A 19,772-nucleotide genomic window follows, 5' to 3' on the forward strand; every position below is an offset into this window, starting at 1 on the left:
TAAAGGCAAGAAGTTGAGTTAGTTGATGTCAAATTTGAATTGTGCCTTGAATGATGACATTTGGATGGGGCAGGAAGGGAAGAAGTCCATCGAAGTGGGATTGACTATACACACTACTATATTTAAAATAGATAATCAACAAGGACCTCCTGTATAGTGCAGGGAACTCTGCTCAATATTCTGTAATAACCTAAACGGGAAAAGAATTTGAAAAAGAATAGGTACATATATAGGTATAACTGAATCACTTTGCTGTACACCTGAAACTAACACAACACTGTTAATCAACTATACTCCAATATAAAATAAAATTTTAAATAAATAAAAAGAAATCCAGCAAGATATTAGGGGACTAAAGAGTTTGTTCTGTTCATACAGCAGGGAGGCCATAGGCCTTCGTGAACTAGGTGGTGGTATGACAGTGTTTGATAAATTGGAAATAGATTGCAAGTGGATAGATGATGACCCAGCCAGCCAGCCAGCCAGCCAGCCAGCCAGCATTTGAGTCCAAGAATGTCTCACCACTACTCTCCTAGGTGCTGGGGGGACAGTGATACACACTTAGAGCTTTCAGTGAAATTGGGCGTTTTTAAATCTCCGGCAAGGAAAGCTGAGTCGGAATGTTTAAGCTAAGAGACTCTCCCTTAGGTTCTCAGAGAGTCTCAGCACAGAAATAGAGGGAAAAGACAGAAGACATTTACTGAGGTCATTCAACAGGTAAGCAAGCTTCTTCGATCAGAGAAAGGCTTGCTTCTCCCACCCCAGCATACCTGTCCCCCAACAGCCAACGTTTTCTCTAACTGCCACCGAGAGAGGTGCTGCTCTAGAGGAATCTTGAGGGCCACGTTGGAAGTACGGGCTTCATCTTCCAGGCCCTGGGAAATGATGGGATAAAAAGAGAGTCTTAGAAAGGTTATCCTTGTAGTGGCTCGTCAAGGGGATGGGTAGGAAGAAAGACTGAGGCCAGGAGACCCCAAGTGGCTGTTACAGGAAGCTCATCCCAGGGGCCCCAGTGCAGCTGTGGAAGGAAGAATGAAGAGCGGGGATTGTAATTCCAAGGGGTAAGTGTTCACTCGCTGTGACTGCTGTAACGAAGCACCACGCAGAGGGTGCCGTAAGCAACAGAAATGCATTGTTTCACAGCGTGGAGCCTGTGAGTCTGAAATCAAGGTGTGGGCAGGGTTGGTTCCTCCCAGGGGCCATGAGGAAAAGATCTGTGCCATGTTACTCTCCTGGGTGTGTAGACGGCCGTCTGCTCCCTGTGTCTCTTCACATCATCTTCCCTCTGCGTGTGCCTGTCTCTGTGCAAATTTCCCCTTTTTCTAAGGACACCAGTCATATTGGTTTAGCGCCCACCCTCGTGGCCTCATTTAACTTGATCACCTTTGTAAAGAGCCTCTCTCCAAATACAGTCTCACTCTGAGGTACTGGGGGTTTGGACTCCAATGTGCGTCTTTGGAGGGACACCATTCAACCCCTAAAAATGCTTGGAAAAAAAAGAAAAAGAAGAACCAATACATAACAACACATTTTGAGGGAGAGATGTCAGGGATTCAGTGTCTGACAGGACTTGGAACGAAGAGAAGGGAGGGTTGGAGATCTGCTTCAGAGAATTCCAGCTGGTAGCCAGGTGCATAGTGGGGCCACTGTCGAAAAATAAGAAAGTAGTTTATCTGGGCAGTGGGGAAAAAGTGAGTTCATCTTTTTTTAAGCTCTTAAATGAAATGAACTCCATACAGTAGTTAAATCTCTCATCCAAGTTCAAAGCCTTTCTCTTCACCTCCAACTCAGGCCTGATCTGAAATGTTGAGGCCCGAAAGAGGGGCAGGTGACCTTGGTTCTCCTCCCCTTCCCCAGCAGGTGGGAATTCAACACTGCAATTACCTGATACAGGCAAAGCATTCCCAGCTGAATGTTCACAGCTGCCCCCAACAGCTAGCCCCAGCTCCTTCTCTCCCAGGCCTACATCCTGCACCTCTTACCTTGGACAGGGTCCTTTCAAGATGGCGATGGCTCTGGCCCACTCGGCAGTGGCAAGCTCACCCCACTGTCCGACCGTCAGGAAAGCTCCAGCTGGCTTCTCTCTCCTCATACACACAGGGTAGTGTCTCCCAGTGGCAGAGGGTTTGGCACTATGGGTATCTACATATCAACAAGCATCAGGCTAAGGAGTGACAGGCCATCTCCCCTTCCGGCATGCACCCCCAACAAGAGGTGACCTTGAGGCCCCCTTCACTTGGCTTGGGGGGTGGAGCTGAGGGCTGCCCCTTCCTCCTTATGAGCAGAGGAAGGAAAGCAGCCCCCACTCTCACTTCTTCCACTGAGTCCTTCAGAGAAATCTCTTCCTCTTCTATAAGCTGAGGGTGGGGCTCCTACCACTATTCTTGGCCCTTCTCAGCTGGTCCTTTGGGGTTTACCTGGGACCTCTCTGTGGGGTGTATGCATACCATTGTCCTGAGCTTGGGGCTCCAATTAAAACTCTTAAGACAAAAAAAAAAAAAAAAAACTCTTAAGACAGTGGGAAAACATCCCATCCCCTATCCTGTTATATTCTATGTCTTAGAGTTACTTGAGTTTCCCAGTTACGGGACTTTGAGATTGTTTCAACTGTTTTACTGTTCTCAATACTGCTATGGTGGATGTCCAAGTGTCCGTCCCCACCATATAAGGCTATATATTTCCTTAGACTACATTTACATCTCCGTTTCCAGGCTAGACCTAATAGGCCACACTGACAGTTTGTTCTTCCACTAAGCAAGCTGTAAGGACTCAAAGTCAATTCCTAGTCATAAATATGACCAAATTTTAAAAAACATGTCGTCTTATCTATCGAAAGCCTGTCAACAGCTAATTGATGTCTTCGAAATTAAACAAGCCTTTTAAAGTTCCACATTGTATTACCCAGAGTAAATGGCGGGCAGGGGACATACATCCAGTTTTAAACCACAGAAACTCCAAGCATGCTGGTCCGTTGATAGTATTATACAAAGTATAATATGATAGCCAAGACAGAAAAGTGGCTTTAACAACTGATGCTAAAGTAGCGGCCCAAGAGATTAATTTTGTATTTTATTTATTCACCAAAGAAACAGAAGTGTTTTATTTCCAAGGACACATATTTTGTATCTCAGGTGGGACTCTCCCCTGTAGCCTTGGCCCTTCACATACCCTCTGGGCTCTCACCTTCCTCCCAGCTCTCCCGCACACCCTCTGTTCTGACAGGCCGGAGCCCTGTCTATATTATACCTTAACTCCTGAGCTTGGTGCCTCCTGGTACTAAATCAACAGGGAGGCTTGGCATTGCTAATCCTGACCATTTAGAAAGTGGGTTTGGGCCCAGATGCTCAAATTGACAACTTGGCATCTTTAGAGCTGAAGGGGACCATAGAAATCATGTTGTTTCACAGAGGGGACCTGAGCCAGTGGTTGAGAGGCTGAGTTGGGACCTGAGGCCTTGTCCATCATCCCTCCACCCCCATCCACCCCCTCATGCCTAGCATTTCTGAATCGGTAGCACTTGGTGTTACCATTGGCTGCTGGGCCTCTTGCCTGGCCTAAATCTAGGGAGACAGGCTTTTCCACAGTTCTCAGTGCTGTCAGTCTGGCAGACTAGCACTAGGGTAAACACTACTGGAACAAAATTGGTAAATGGAGGGGTTGCTCCTGTCTTTAAAGTGGACTGAGAGGTGGGTGGCAAAATCCCATCCAGCAGCCTCATTGCCTTCGCAGAGACCCTCTGCAAACCCGAAGCAGGTATGTGTGTATTAATGACAGGGAATGGACCTCACCAGCACTTGCCGTAGATGGTATCTTCTGAGTCAGCCCAGCAGGCCCCTACCCGCCCTTCTGGATATGCAGCAATCCTTTCAAGCTCCAACAAGATCTGTTTGATAGATTGGCGGGTCCTTTGGTTTGTTCTCTAGGGGAAAATCAGATTGTTCTGCTTTTAGGAAATACTTGGTCATTCCTTACTTCGCCCCTGATGTGAAGTTTAGAGATGGGGAACCAGATAAAACTAGAGAACTTTGCCCAGAACCTGCACTTGGTATTTTTAAGAGTTTTTTTTTTTTTTTGACATATTTTCTCCTAGTTATTAATCAGATTTTCCTCCTTCTTTGTATGTTTATTAATTTTTTGTTGCATGGCAAACATTGTGAATTTTACATTATTGATCTGGATTTTATTAAGTTCCTTTATTTTATTTTGTTTTTTGGCTGTGCCATGCAGCTTGCAGGGTCTTAGCTCCCCGACCAGGGATCGAACCCGGGCCCCCTGCAATGGAAGTGCATTAGGACAGCCAGGGAATTTCCTTACACTTGGTATTTTTAACTCTGCTGAGAGGGACTCCCTTTAGCCTTGCAATCACCATCTCCCAGTCCAAACAGGCTGCACTTTCTTTAAACAGGCTGTCAGAAGGTTGGTTCTTGAGACAGAGCTGTCTGGGCATTTAGAGGAGGGAGAAGGAATTTCAAGGGGTTGGTTTTGCTAGAATGGGAATCACCTGTTCGACTCTATGAATTTCAGTCTCTAATCTCTCTTGCCTTGTGCTCCTTAGTCTCCCTGCTCCCTTTGTGCTTCACTTATCTACCTTCCCATCAGTCTACAGAGTTGACTATCTCTCCTCTAACACGGTGATGGAAGGTGCTACGTTAGAATTAATGAATAGGTGCACTAACCATTAGAAAGTGAAAACTACGTGAATAATACCAGGTGAGCTTGACTAGGGCCTTTAAGAGCTGTGGATCTTTTCTTTCTGCCTTTGAATGCCTTAGACAAGTTTGCCTAAAACAGATAATGATCTGATTCTATCTCCCATTTGGTGTTTAACTGCCTCAAGTTGTGTCACCTTACTTTTTCTAGCCTACATTTATTTATTCCGGGCTGTATCTTCCAGTGACCTGCCTGCCTTCTCACTGTGCTCTGCCGTACATGGAACCATCACATCTTATCCCTGGGGACAGACCCTCTCACATCGGAGACCTAACCGGGTCTGTTTTCTTTCTTCCTCCCCCTCACTCCCTCTGCCCATAGGTTTCGCTGCTAACAGCCTCCACTCATCAGGCATTTTGGTGATGCTCTTGCTGATTCTGGGTGGACCCTGCCTTGCCCAGCCCTAGGTTAGGTGGACTAGGACCTCCTCCTTTCTCTGTTTTTGATTCCTGGAGAAAACGGTGAAACGCAAACTGTTCTTCCCACTACAGATTCATGCCACCCAACCACAGTCATCCTTTCAGGACCTTGAGTCCCCTTTTTCTATAATGAACTTCCCAGAAATGAAATTTTATTTGTTTTTTTCTTTTAACACCTTTATTGGAGTATAATTGCTTTACAATGTTGTGTTAGTTGCTGCTGTGTAATAAAGTGAATCAGCTATATGTATACATATATCCGCATATCTCCTCCCTCTTGCATCCCCCTCCCACCCTCCCTATCCCACCCCTCTAGGTGGTCGCAAAGCACTAAGCTGATCTCCCTGTGCTATGCGGCTGCTTCCCACTAGCTATCTATTTTACATTTGGTAGTGTATATATGTCCATGCCACTCTGTCACTTCGTCCCAGCTTACCCTTCCCCGTCCCTGTGTCCTCAAGTCCATTCTCTATGTCTGTGTCTTTATTCCTGTCCTGTCCCTAGGTTTTTCAGAACCTTTTTATTTTCTTTTTTTAGATTCCACATATATGTGTTAGCATATGGTATTTGTTTTTCTCTTTGACTTATTTCACTCTGTATGACAGACTCTAGGTCCATCCACATCACTACAAATAACTCAATTTTGTTTCTTTTTATGGCTGAGTAATATTCCATTGTAGATATGTGCCACATCTTCTTTATCCATTCATCTGTCGATGGACATTCAGGTTGCTTCCGTGTTCTGGCAATTGTAAACAGTGCTGCAATGAACATTGTGGTACATGAGTTTTTGTTTTGTTTTGTTTTTTGCAGTACGCGGGCCTCTCACTGTTGTGGCCTCCCCCGCTGCGGAGCACAGGCTCCGGACACGCAGGCTTAGCGGCCATGGCTCATGGGCCCAGCCGCTCCTGGCATGTGGGATCTTCCCGGACCGGGGCATGAACCCGTGTCCCCTGCATCGGCACGCGGACTCTCAACCACTGCGCCACCAGGGAAGCCCCATGAGTCTTTCTGAATTATGGTTTTCTCAGGGTATATGCCCAGTAGTGGGATTGCTGGGTCCTATGATAGTTCTACTTTTAGTTTTTTAAGGAACCTCCATACTGTTCTCCATAGTGGCTGTATCAATTTACATTCCCACCAACAGTGCAAGAGGGTTCCCTTTTCTCCACACTCTCACCAGCATTTATTGTTTCTAGATTTTTTGATGATGGCCATTCTGACCGGTGTGAGGTGATATCTCATTGTAGCTCTAATTTGCGTTTCTGTAATGATTAGTGATGCTGAGCATCCTTTCATGTATTTGTTGGCAATCTGTGTAGCTTCTTTGGAGAACTGCCTATTTAAGTCTTCTGCCCATTTTCAGATTGGGTTTGTTTTTTTTTCAGTTAATTAATTTTTGTCTGTGTTGGGTCTTCGTTGCTGCACAGGGCTTTCTCTAGTTGCAGCGAGCAGGGGCTACTCTTCGTTGTGGTGCATGGGCTTCTCAATGTTGTCGCTTCTCTTGTTGTGGAGCAGGGCTCTGGGGTGTGCAGGCTTCAGTAGTTGTGGCGCACAGTTTAGTTGCTCTGTGGCATGTGGGATCTTCCTGGACCAGGGCTCAAACCCTTGTGTCCTGCATTGGCAGGTGGATTCTTAACCACTGCGCCACCAGGGAAGTCCTGTTTGATTTTTTGATATTGAGCTGCATGAGCTGCTTGTATATTTTGGAGATTAATCCTTTGTCAGTTGCTTCGTTTGCAAATATTTTCTCCCATTCTGAGGGTTGTCTTTTCATCTTGTTTATGGTTTCCTTTGCTGTGCAAAAGTTTTTAAGTTTCATTAGGTCCCATTTGTTTATTTTTGTTTTTATTTCCATTTCTCTAAGAGGTGGGTCAAAAAGGATCTTGCTGTGATTTATGTCATAGAGTGTTCTGCCTATGTTTTCCTCTAAGAGTTTGATAGTGTCTGGCCTTACATTTAGGTCTTTAATCCATTTTGAGTTTATTTTTGTGTATGGTGTTAGGGAGTGTTCTAATTTCATTCTTTTAGATGTATCTGTCCAGTTTTCCCAGCACCACTTATTGAAGAGGCTGTCTTTTCTCCATTGTATATTCTTGCCTCCTTTATCAAAGATAAGGTGACCATATGTGCGTGGGTTTATCTCTGGGCTTTCTATCCTGTTCCATTGATCTATATTTCTGTTTTTGTGCCAGTGCCATACTGTCTTGATGACTGTAGCTTTATAGTATAGTCTGAAGTCAGGGAGCCTGATTCCTCCAGCCCCATTTTTCTTTCTCAAGATTGCTTTGGCTATTCGGGGTCTTTTGTGTTTCCATACAAATGGTGAAATTTTTTGTTCTAGTTCTGTGAAAAATGCCATTGGTAGTTTGATAGGTATTGTGTTGAATCTGTAGATTGCTTTCCTGAAATGAAATTTTAAAAGAAAAATCATAGTACTCTAATTTGATAGAGTCTATTCATGCCTGTGTCTTTGACTTATTTCTACTTTGGGACCGAGTCAAAAGAAAATGTGGTAAGACAGGTACAAGCTAAAGGGCAAAAATGCCTGCTTCCTAGCACTTAGTAGTTATTTCCCTGAGAGCAGCATAAAGAGAAGTTTTTTTATTTATCATTAAATTGCACGGGTCCTTTACTTTATCTGCTCTAATTGACCTAACGGCTTCTATTCTCATTATTGTTCAGTGCCATGTGGACTGTAATGCCTTTGAATTTCACAAGTGGGCTAGAATTTCACTTAAAGTTCCTGTCGGTGTGGGTTTCAGGGTGTAGCTGCCCTTATACATGTTTGAGAGTATAAATTGATAACAACTTTCAGGAAATTATTTGGCAGCCATCTATTACCCATTGATCCAGTGGTCCCGCTTTAAGGATTTGATCTCACAGACATCACAGCAGAGTGTGTTTGAAACAGAGGAGAGTTGTGGGTATCTTACATGCACATAGGTAGGAAGTGGTTGAATGAATTTTGGTACTTTGACACGTGTAATACTATCAAGCCATTGAAAAGAGGAGAGACCACTGACCTTAAAAGATACTCAGAATATATTGTTAAACAAATAAACCAAGTTGTAGACTAGTATGGTTTGGGGCTAAACAACATCTCTATATAGGTTGCGAGCGTGGCTGTCAGTAAGGACCGAGGAAGCATGTGCCCCAGGTTGTAACCTCTGGGGAGGGAGCTGGGATAAGAGATTAGGAGAAAAAGATTTTTGTATCTCTTGCTGCTTTTTTGAAAAACAGTATGATTTTGAGTACTTGTTATTTTGTGTGTGTGTTTGGTGTTTTCTTCAAAGAAAAGTAATGGGGCTTCCCTGGTGGCGCAGTGGTTGAGAGTCCACTTGCCGATGCAGGGGACAGGGGTTCGTGCCCCGGTCCGGGAAGATCCCACATGCCGCGGAGCGGCTGGGCCCGTGAGCCATGGCCGCTGAGCCTGCGCGTCCGGAGCCTGTGCTCCGCAACAGGAGAGGCCACAACAGTGAGAGGGCCGCGTACCGCAAAAAAAAAAAGAAAAGAAAAGTGATGGACTAAATCATCCAGACATTTAGGTGGTATTTTGGCTCAGTAAACTTTTCATATTTTGGCCCTTGAAGCCAGGTGGTCTTTCTTCAGCTAGCACACAATTATGCAGCACAGGAAAATCAGAGACTGAAGAGTTCACGAATGCACTTCCTCATCTCGAACTTTCGATTGGTCTGTGCTCCAGTGTCGCTTGTATCCTCCAGCCCAGGATTTGTGAATGACAGAAACATAGGCCATAATCTCCTGTAAAATACTTTGTGATATTTCTGAACAATAACCAACTATACTTCACCCCCAAAGGGAAAACCCCTCCTTCTTTCATCTTTTTTTTTTTTTTTTTTTTTTTTTTTGCGGTACACGGGCTTCTCACTGTTGTGGCCTCTCCCGTTCTGGAGCACAGGCTCCAGACGCGCAGGCTCAGCGGCTATGGCTCACGGGCCCAGCCGCTCCGCGGCATGTGGGATCCTCCCGGACCGGGGCACAAACCCGTGTCCCCTGCATCGGCAGGCAGATGCTCAACCACTGTGCCACCAGGGAAGCCCCCTCCTTCTTTCATCTTTGAAACCATAGCCAAGGTATGAAATTACACCTCAGCGTCCCCGCCTTGAAGTCACAGGAACAGCCACTGCAGTCTTTGACCTTCACTTCAACTCCAGAAGTAGCAGGTCTCCCTTTTAATTGGATAGAAATCTCTCTGAAGAGAAGAAAGAACTAAATGTACACAAACCCACAGGTTTGCTCTCATCCTAGCAAAGCACCATAACATTCATTTCAAATTCCTATTCTTCCAGATTTAGTTCTTTCATCCTCAGTGAAACTTGCCCTGTTTCTGAGGTCTCACTCGAGTTCCTGCCCACCTTTGTGCTCCCTTGGCACTCGGTCTGTGCCTTTTTTACACGTTATTCCTTGTGGTAACAGTGTTTATGTGCGTGTTTTTGTCCCGTTACTGGATCATAACCTTGCAGTATCAGGAGTCTGCATTGTTGCCAACACTGAATAGGTGCTTGATGAATGTATCCTGACTGAAACACATTTCTAAAAGCCAGTTGCTGGAATACAGGCAGACCTTGTTTTATTGCTCTTGGCTTTATTGCGCTTCGCAGATATTGTGTCTTTTACAAATTGGGGCAGCCCTGACTCCGGTAAGTCTATTAGCGTCATTACTCCAACCACATTTGCTCACTTCGTGTCTCTGAGTCACATTTTGTAATTCTTGCAATATTTCAGACTTTTTCATTATTATCATGTGTGATGGTGATCTGGGAGCAGTGATCTTTGACGTTACTACTGCAAAAAGATTATGACTCGCTGAAGTCTCAGATGATGGTTAGCATTTTTTAGCAGTAAAGTATTTTTAAATTAAGGTATGTAGATTGTTTTTTAGACAGAATGCAGTTGTACACTTAATACTACAGGGTGGTGTAAGCGTAACTTTTATATGCACTGGGAAACCAAAAAATTCGTGTGACTTGCCTGATTGAGATATTCGCTTTATTGTGGTGGTCTGGAAATAAACCTGTAGTATCTCCAGGCTATGCCTGTATACTTTCAAATAAATAGATATGTCCAGTTTTCTATATGTATATTATACTTCAGTAAAAAATAAAAATGAAAGTAAACAGTTACTGCAATAGTAATTAATTTGCAGGAAAAGAATTGAGTACAGGGCTTCCCTGGAGGCATGGTGGTTCAGAATCCATCTGCCAATGCGGGGGACATGGGTTTGAGCCCTCGTCTGGGAAGTTCCCACATGCCATGGAGCAGCTGAGCCCATGCACCACAACTACTGAGCCTGCACTCTAGAGCCCGTGATCCACAACTACTGAAGCCCACGTGCCTAGAGCCCGTGCTCCGCAACAAGAACAGCCACCACAATGAGAAGCCTGCGCACTGCAACGAAGAGTAGCCCATGCTCACCGCAACTAAAAGAAAGCCCACATGCAGCAATGAAGCAGCCAAAAAACAAACCAAAAAAATATTGAGTATAAATTGCTTAGAAAAACCCAACAGGAGACATAGTCTAGTCCTGATGTTTAGAAGTGGATAATCAGTAAACACATTCAGAAGAGTTACATGGATGTTGGGTCTGTCTTGGGAATTCATAGCATTGAAAGGTGCTTGAGTTGCACTGGCTGAGTGATGGGAGAAGACTTAGAACAGTCTAAATCCATGCTACATAAGCCTTGTTACTCTGGCACGCTCAGGCATTTAAAATCTTATTTTGAAAACCATTTACTAAAATATTTTCATGAAGGAGAGACATTAAGCTTTAGCATTGGTTGTTCTCCCAAAGCAGCTAGTTAAGTAATTCGGTGTTAAGTCATTTGCAAGGGAGGCCTTTCTTCTCACGCTCTTTGTCTGTCTTGTAGGTTACTGCCACCAGGTGGGCAGTGATAACTTTGGTCTTCATGGTGGTTTCCAACCCAGATTTAGGCTACAATCAGATTAACCAACCTGTTGAGTGCTTTCCCACTCAGTTATCCTCCCCTTAGTTTGCAAAATTATAAAGATGGGGCTCTTTATTAGTTAGCTAAGCATAGACATTTTAAAAATAAATTTATTTATTTTATTTTTGGCTGCGTTGGGTCTTTGTTGCTGTGCGCGGGCTTTCTCTAGTATGCGACGAGCGGGGGCTACTTTTCATTGCGGTGCGCGGGCTTCTCATTGTGGTGGCTTCTCTTGTTGCGGAGCACAGGCTCTAGGCGCATGGGCTTCAGTAGTTGTGGTGCACTGGCTCAGTAGTTGTGGCGCACGGGCTTAGTTGCTCCGCAGCATGTGGGATCTTCCTGGACCAGGGATCAAACCTGTGTCCCCTGCATTGGCAGGCAGATTCTTAACTGCTGCACCACCACGGAAGTCCCTAAGCATAGACATTTAAAGATGAACTGAACAGTCCAGAAGAGCACGTTTCGCAGAAACCCGGTACCTGGCCCCATCAATCTGGTGCTGGTTAGTACCCTCCCCATCAGTCTGTCAGCATGTTCGGCCCATCAGTCCATCCCCCCGTGTGGACGGCACACGGAGTACATTCATCTCTGAGTTGAGAGATTTTCCCCGAGTGTCTTCTTGGCCCTGGGGTTGCTACTGCTCGGAGCCTGGTGTGAAAACACCACGTATAAGTCTCTTATACGGGGGACTCTTGTTCAGCACCTGGTTCCTGCAGCTCCCTAAGCAGAAATGGGACCCGACGACCAGGTTATAAACTCACCAAAGTGCAAAATTAGTGTCACCTAGCCAACTTTCTACTCAAAGAATTCTCAGCAGAGGTTAACAAATTTGCCCAAATATAAGGTAACTCCCTCGTATTCACAATGGAAAGGTTTTACAAAATGGGGGTTTTCTTTAGCCTACTTGGATACATAAACCATTGGCGTTCAACTTCGTGGTTACCTTCAGATTTCCTAAGGAGATTTTTAAAAACCTGTATGTGGTGAAACAGTGGTCCCCAACCTTTTTGGCACCAGGGACCGGTTCCTAACAGTCCGCAGACCAGTACTGGTCCGCGGCCTGGGGGTTGGGGACCCCTGTGGTAAGATACACATGCAGTATTTGCCGTCTTGACCACTTTTAGGTATAGAGTTCAGAGGCATTAGGTACATTCACATTGTCGTGCAGCCTTCACCACCATCCATCTGCAGAACTTTGTCATCTTCCCAGACTGAAATTCTATCCCCATTAAACACTAACCCCCCATTCTCCCTTGCCCCACTCCCTGGTAATCATTATTTTACATCCTGTCTCTGAATTTGACTCCTCTAGGTAACTCATATAAATGGAATCATATAGTATTTATATGTCTGTGACTGGTTTATTTCACTTAGCGTAATGTGTCCTAAAGGTTCGTTCCTATTGTAGCATGTGTCAGAATTTCCTTCCTTTTTAAGGGTGAATAGTATTCCACATTTTGTTAATCCATTCATCTACTGATGGACATTTAGGTTGTTTCCAAAAACCCAACAGATTGCACTTGAACTTCACTCAGGATTAAAACGAGTCCTCTGAACAGAAAAGCTTTGGAACAGGACCTTGACGAGGACGATTTGAAGGGAAACCAAGAATGACCAGAAAGCAGCTGGGACCCAGCTGAGATCAGATTTGTGAGCTCATGAATGTGTGAGGCTTGTCATTTCTTTTTCCCTAGCAATACTCAGCATTTAGAGCAAGACTGGTGGAGTAGACTCAGGCAGAGCTAAGGACTGGCAAGGCCCACAGCTGACGGACACATCTAGGGTGTTTTTAAACGTACCACTGAGATGGTTGACAGTGACTAAGTGACAGGAGCCAGGTGAGAAGGATGGATTGGGGGTGGAGGCGCGCAACTGGTGACCAAGGAGATGAGGCCAGAGAGCAGGGTGGAAGGGAATGGGGGAGGGGTAAGGACAGCAGCTTGAAGAGCAGCATCCTCTGGGCTGGAGAACTCAGAGCCTGGGCTGTATTTAAGCCTTCTTTCCTCCCTCCCTCCCACTCACTTCCCTTCCCGCAGATCTTCTGTGTTATCTGTCTCAGACGCGTGTTAATCACTACGGGACAGCATGGACAAGACCCTTTGCCTCATAATGTAGAGTCTAGTGCAGAAGAGATACTGCAAACCTCCCCACCCAGTGTAACGAGCACCCTGGGGAGTGGCAGGTCCAGGATGCTGTGGGAGCGCCCAGGGCCCATCACCCAGACGGAGACTTTGGAGAAGCTTCCCAGAGCTGGTGATGTCTAAGCTGAGGCTTCAAAGACAGGAGAAAATGAGGCAGCTAGAAGCTGTGCATTGGCTTCCACCACTCTGCTAGAGCTGCTTTCACAAACCACTCTTCTCCTCACCAAACCGTATCTTCATGTAGCCCTTGGAGCCCTGACCTTTTCTCTCCTCTCTGACCTCCCTCCTCTGCTTTCCTTTCTCTTTCCCTCCCTCACCACCGAAATGTAGGGCGTTGGGTGCTCCTTGAGGTTGTGACCTCACTGCATGCCCTCCACGGCCTCTCTCTCCTCCCGTGACCATGTCAGCATCCGTGTCTCTGTCCCCTGCCCCAGCCTCTCCCAAGGACCAGAGACATCCTCAGCTCCTGCCGAGATCTTGTCTCATCCATCTCAAACTCGCTCTTCGTCTCACCTCCGCTCACTTGCCCACATCCTGGCTGTATCCCCGCCGTGGCTCTAGCTTTATCCCTTCCTCTCCCAGAGGAGTGGTTTGGGGGCCTCATAATTCTTGCCTTTGAGTCAGTCATGCTTCCCCCCCCCTCTATCAAATCGCCTGGCCGCCCCACTCTCCCTGGGCGCGTGTTCCCACTCTGAACCTCTACAGCTGCGAGGATGCCCTGCTTCTGGTGAGAGCCCTTCAGTGACTTCCATCGCCTGAGACTGGCTTTCAGGCCTCAGCCCATTTTTCTCACCTCATCTCCCTCTGTCACCCCCTCACTGCCTTTGCTTCAGACAAAACACCCTACAGGGGCCCCGTCTGTTTCCATTTCTTTTTGGGCTCACATGGACCTCCGGCTAAATGCCCTTTCCTCCCCGTCCCCACTCTCCAGACCCTCATCAAGGCTCATCTCAGATGCCTCTGATTCGAAGAAAGCTCTTCTGGGTGTTTTTGTTGGAAGCAACCTCTGCCCTCTGACTTGATCTGTTCCTCCCTATTGAAATGCACCATCTTCTGCCTTGTATTTTAGTTACTCGTGTGTGACTCTGTTTCCCCAGCATATGTGAGGGCAGGCCTTGAGGTCAAGGGTTCAGGTCCTTTTATCTTTGTAGGTGGATTCCCCTGAAGGAGCTTGTACCTATTAGCTACCCAGAAAAGAGGTGATGAATGAGGTTTCAGTAAGACCCTAAAAACCACAAAAATCAGTCTTTTCTGATTTCACTCTTACAACACTAACCTAAAAAGTAGCATAACATAATAATCAGAGCAAGAATAGAGATCACAGATCTAAATTCTGTCCCCATCAACCTTCACAAGTAATTCTGAGTCATGTACCTCGTCTACATCAGGGTGATGAGTCTGGCCAGACACTGATTTTGGTAACATTTTCTCCAGATGATGAGAAATCAAGTCAGATATGCCGTGTAATATGGTCTTTACTTAAAGGACAGTTCATGTTTTAGCAGGACCTCGTTAGTACCACAAAAATCTGTCAAGTGTTAACATTTGTGTGTCTCGACACTGAAGGTCCTGTTTTTGCTTCTTCCGCGCAAGTTTCCAATTCAGTGAGCAGAACCGTGACGGTGCTGATGGGAGGGCAAGCCTGCCTGGTCCTGCTGGAGCCGCGCAGGTGCTGAAAGGCAGGTCTCCACACGACCGGGTGAATAATGAATAGTGGCCTTAACATCTTGGAGCTTCTGGGTTTCGCCTTGCAGAAGTAAAAAGTTGCAGAGAGGAATTTTTGTTCTTTTAAAAACTGTCCAAACTCTTACAAACTGTATATACATATGGTGAGCCGTTTGCTTTTTGTACTAGTGAGGATAGTGGGAAGGAGCAGGACTCAAACAAAAACAGTATTGAGATGAGTTAGGGGACAAAATCTAGCTGGTAAGACATAGGAATACTTCTTGTGTGAAAAAAAATAGGATTGTAATTAGACCAGTGTCTATGCAATGCCGAGACGTGGGCATTTATGAGCTCGGAGCAAGGAGAAGGGCTTCTTAGGAGGTTAAGAGGAAGAGACTGTTTAAAATGTTTGATACACCAGGGAGTTAACACATCATTAAGGGTGAAACTTTCAGAGACCTGGGAATGTGGAGCATCTTAGCGATAAGCGAATCCATCAGCCACCTCAATATACAAATAGGGGATCAGAAGCCAGTGCTGGTGAGGTTATAACCTCATGCCTGAGGTTATGAGTGCAGGTGGACTTACACCCAGGGCTTTGACCCAACTCTTAGTGCTACTTCTGCAATACTAGGGATGGAGGGGGTACTGTTAGCTACTGAGAGATTTTAGTTTTATAAAGATGGAGTTAACATAGACATATACTAGGGTCAGTCTCCTCTGCTGACTTCATTGAAAACCCTTACACACACACACACACACACACACACACACACACACACCCTACAAGAAGATCAGGTAAATCCCTCCAGGTAGTATATCCTGTAACATGGCCTTGGTTGTAAAAATGGAACCTCAGGCAGGCAGAAACGCAATTACCTCTCAAGGGGATTGTCGCTGCTTTTTAAGTTTCTCTTTGCTGCTTTGTAATAGGTACTTAAAAAGTGTAATAGATACAGGAAAGAATTATAACCTGGACTAACAAACAACAAGCCCAACAAATAGTAAATAGGAAATAAAATAACGGAAATAGTCCATAATGTGAAATTTAAAAAAGAAACAAAAAACAGTAGCATGTTGTTACGTGCACTTATACTTTTTTTTAAAATAAGGACAGTCATTCATTTAACAAACATGTGTTGAGTGTCTCCTGTGTGCTGGGCATTGTTCTGGCCACTGAGGATCCAGCATGGAGAGCAAATAGGCAAGGGCCCGTGCCCTCCAGGAGCTTATATTCTAGGGAGAGACACATCATTCACTACTCATTTTAAAAATGTTTTTATTGGAGTATGGTTGATTTACAGTGTAGTATTAGTTTCAAGTGTACAGCAAAGTGAATCTGTTATACATATATCCACTCTTTTTAAGATTCTTTTCCCATACAGGTAATTACAGAGTATTGAGTAGAGTTCCCTGTGCTATACAATAGGTCCTTATTAGTTACCTATTTTATATATAGTAGTGTGTATATGTCAATCCTAATCTCCTAATTTATCCCTCCCACTGCTTTCCCCCCAGTAAACATAATTTTGTTTTCTACATCTGTGACTCTATTTCTGTCTTGTAAATAACTTCATTTGTACCATTTTTTTAGATTCCACGTATAAGTGATACCATATGATATTTGTCTTTCTTTGTCTGCCTTACTACCCATTAAAATACCATTTTTGAGATCCATCCTTCTTCCCCCACCCACAGTTTTTGGTGGAAATTTAACTAAATTGGAAAATTGATAGCATCTCCAATCATATATGGGTATGGTTTTAACGAAGATTGCTTTTTGTTTTTTAAGGGAGAAGAAAATGGCTTTCCAGACAGTACTGGAGATCCCCTTTCAGGTAAATGATTGACTCTAAAGGTATCTGGGCTTCAGTGATAGCTAGTGTGGCTAAATTCAAGATCATTTGAGATGTTTATCATTAACTTTCAAAATCTGTATTACACACTAGAGAAACTTTCCAACCACACACCACAGTGAAGTGCAAAGAAATCTTACAGAATTTCACAAAAGCCTTCAGAGAGTATTTTCTCAGTGTTAACCCTCCTTCGCTTGGGCGGGGTACAGCAGGCTTCTCAAGTGGACGGGTTTAGGATCAGGTGAGGGTCGAACTGACCCTCCCTCCCTCTGAGTTCTGGGAGCCACATTGTTGGCGGAGAACTTTGCCAGGTGCAAGCGAACAATGGGATGTAGGCACACCGACTCAGCGTGGGAAGGGCTGCTTAGCCGGCTGCTGCCCGCTTCCCTCCTCTGGCACTTAGGGAGCCAAAGGGGCCCCTCCTGACGTTAGACCATGTGCTGGTGCCCACCGTTTTCTTCTTCTAGTGTGTTTAACCAAGAAACATTTAAAATTTGTCTTCCCTGCCTCATCCCCCGCTGCCTTTTTTATTCTTTATTGTAAGACAGAAACTTTGGCAATGTTTAGATTCCTCATTAATTAATCATGGGGAAAATATGGAGTGAGCATTAAAGTAAGCTACCAAAATAATAATTAGGGAAAAAAAAACCTCACCAACATTTTAAAATATCTTTCAGAGCACATATTGAATGGCCTGATTTATCAGGGGTTGGTTTGTTTCTTTTTTATGGAAAGGTTGGTGACTCATAAAAGCCGTAGGATAATCTGTCATCAATCCCAGGCTGTGCCCAGGTAACAATGCTGAAAATCAGAACTTGTGGTGCATAATCAATTTCTTTTCCTTAGAAACATGATGTTAGCAGCAGTTTTATCTCTGGGTGGTGAGATTCCAGGTGGTTTTTTGTCATGCAACAGATTTTTATTTCTTAAAGACCCCCTGTGTGCCAGGCTCTCTAAGGAGGCCAAATGACAAATGTATAGTTCTGGAAGACAGAATTTGGGATTCTGGTTCCAGTTCAGCTACTGTCCTTCTGTGATTAGAGAAATCCAGGAGAAATTGGGCCGGGAGAACTTCCGGTGGCGCTTACCCACCAGGTTTCATGGGACAGGCCCAATGTCTGGGGTCCCATCCAGGCACCCAGTGGAACTCACCTTCTTTGGACCAGAATCCGCCCCTACTAGAGGCTAAGGCCACCGGCTAATTTTCCCTCTTTCACAAATACTGCAGCAGACACAGGCTCAAATTAGAAGCACCTAGCTGAGTGAGGTAGAGGAGGGGAAAGCATCTTTGCATACACGCAGAGGCAATTTTAATAATCTTTTCACTATCCTGTATTTTAAAAATTTCTAACATGAGTGGGTATCAGAAAAATCTACCCCCAGAACTTTAATCTGTATATACAAATGTATATATAACAAATGATCCAGTGTAGGCAAATACATATAGTACGTGGTAAAATAACCAAGGAAATCTCTAAAAGGCTAACTGTGATGGGCCTGGGTGATGAGAACATGAAATTTTTTTTCCATATGTTCACCTGAGTTTTTAGATTTTCTGTGACAAGCACATACTTCTTTTCTAATTAAAAAAAATCTACATTTAAACTTTTTAAAGACTAACACCCTGCATTCTAATGTGAAACGTCAGCTAAAATGAGAATGAATCAAGTAAGTTGCTTAGGAATATCTATAAACCGTTCAAAGACTCTTATGAGTTAAGGTCATTAATAGAGTAATCAAATTTCGGGTTGTCTCTAAAAATTTTTACCTGTGTCAAAATGACATGGAAGGGGCTTCCCTGGTGGCGCAGTGGTTGGGAGTCCGCCTGCCGTTGCAGGGGACACGGGTTCGTGCCCTGGTCCAGGAGGATCCCACGTGCCACGGAGTGGCTGGGCCCATGGGCCATGGCCGCTGGGCCTGCGTGTCCAGGGCCTGTGCTCCGCGGCGGGAGAGGCCACAGCAGCGAGAGGCCGCTGTACTGCAAAAAAAAAAAAAAAATGACGTGGAAGATTTTCAAAGAGAATAAACTTTTCACAGTGATAGCAAGTATTACTGAGAGCAGAAATTGTACTGCTGAAATCAACAGCTGTACCACCCAGCACGGTGCTTTGCCCAGAGGAGTGTACAGGTGTTTGGTTGGGTTTGGGTTTTTTTTTCCCATAAACAAGCAAATGAGAGACATTGACTTATTGGCTTTGCTCTTGGAAGAAAGGGCAAAAGCAGATCCCTATATTTCCTCTTTGAATGAGAGTAGCCACCTAAGTAAGATTTATCTTATTGTTTTACTTACACTAATATAGCATTTGCCATGTACCAGGCCCTCTTCAAGCACTTTTACAGATATACTCAGAAAAAAAAGCGTTCATGACAACTCTGTGGGTCCAGTTATTTTCTTCACCAGGTGGATGCAACAGAAGTAGCCCTGGGTTCCGTGGCTGGTGCCCATCACATAGGTCCTAAGTGGGAGTCAAGCCCCAGGCCAGACCCAACACTCGCGTCCCCACCAGACCAGGCTGCCTCTCTATTGGTCAGATGCATCGCCTGTGTAGCACACGTGTTGAATACCTGAGTGTCACACATGGGGGTGAAGGTCAGGCTTCCAGCTCAGAGTCTCCACCTGGAACAAAGCCAAGGTCCACCCCGACTCCCACAGAGTCAGCCTCTGAGCCGCTGAAACACCTTTCCCAGAAGCTTGCTGCTTTCCCCGCATCAGGCCCTTGGTCAAGCCTTAACTCAGAGCCTGGCTTTTATTTAATTCTTGCAATTTGAAAACCTTAGTTACCTGCAATCCAGTTTATATCTGGTTAAGATAAGGAATGTGGGGAGAACGGAGGGCTCTAGGATAGAAGGAGGGAATTGACCAGAGTGAGAAATGACAGTTTGTAATCAAGGAAAGAATAAGAGTACAATTCAGAATCAGCTACTACTAGAAAAGCAAAGCCCCCTGGGTGGAACCGTTGAATACAGAAGCAAGCCCCCAGGAGACATTAAAGTTTTACAATGTTTTCAGGC

The 19,772-nt window shown here is 44.9% G+C and overlaps 1 protein-coding gene across 9 annotated transcripts in view; it reads left to right on the forward strand.

Annotated features, from left to right (window-relative positions):
* EDARADD (EDAR associated death domain) overlaps positions 1-19,772 on the forward strand; it is a 65,561-nt gene that overhangs the window by 24,859 nt on the left and 20,930 nt on the right. For all 9 annotated transcript variants that reach the window (XR_004346206.1, XM_032608346.1, XM_032608343.1 and 6 more), the window contains one exon: positions 16,697-16,742. Coding sequence is in view for 8 of the 9 variants with exons in the window: in XM_032608346.1 (XP_032464237.1) it covers positions 16,697-16,742 (46 nt within the window). In the remaining variant the exon portion in view is untranslated. The remainder of the gene's footprint in view (positions 1-16,696; positions 16,743-19,772) is intronic.

This window comes from Phocoena sinus, chromosome 16, assembly GCF_008692025.1.
Source record: "Phocoena sinus isolate mPhoSin1 chromosome 16, mPhoSin1.pri, whole genome shotgun sequence".
NCBI lineage: Eukaryota > Metazoa > Chordata > Mammalia > Artiodactyla > Phocoenidae > Phocoena > Phocoena sinus.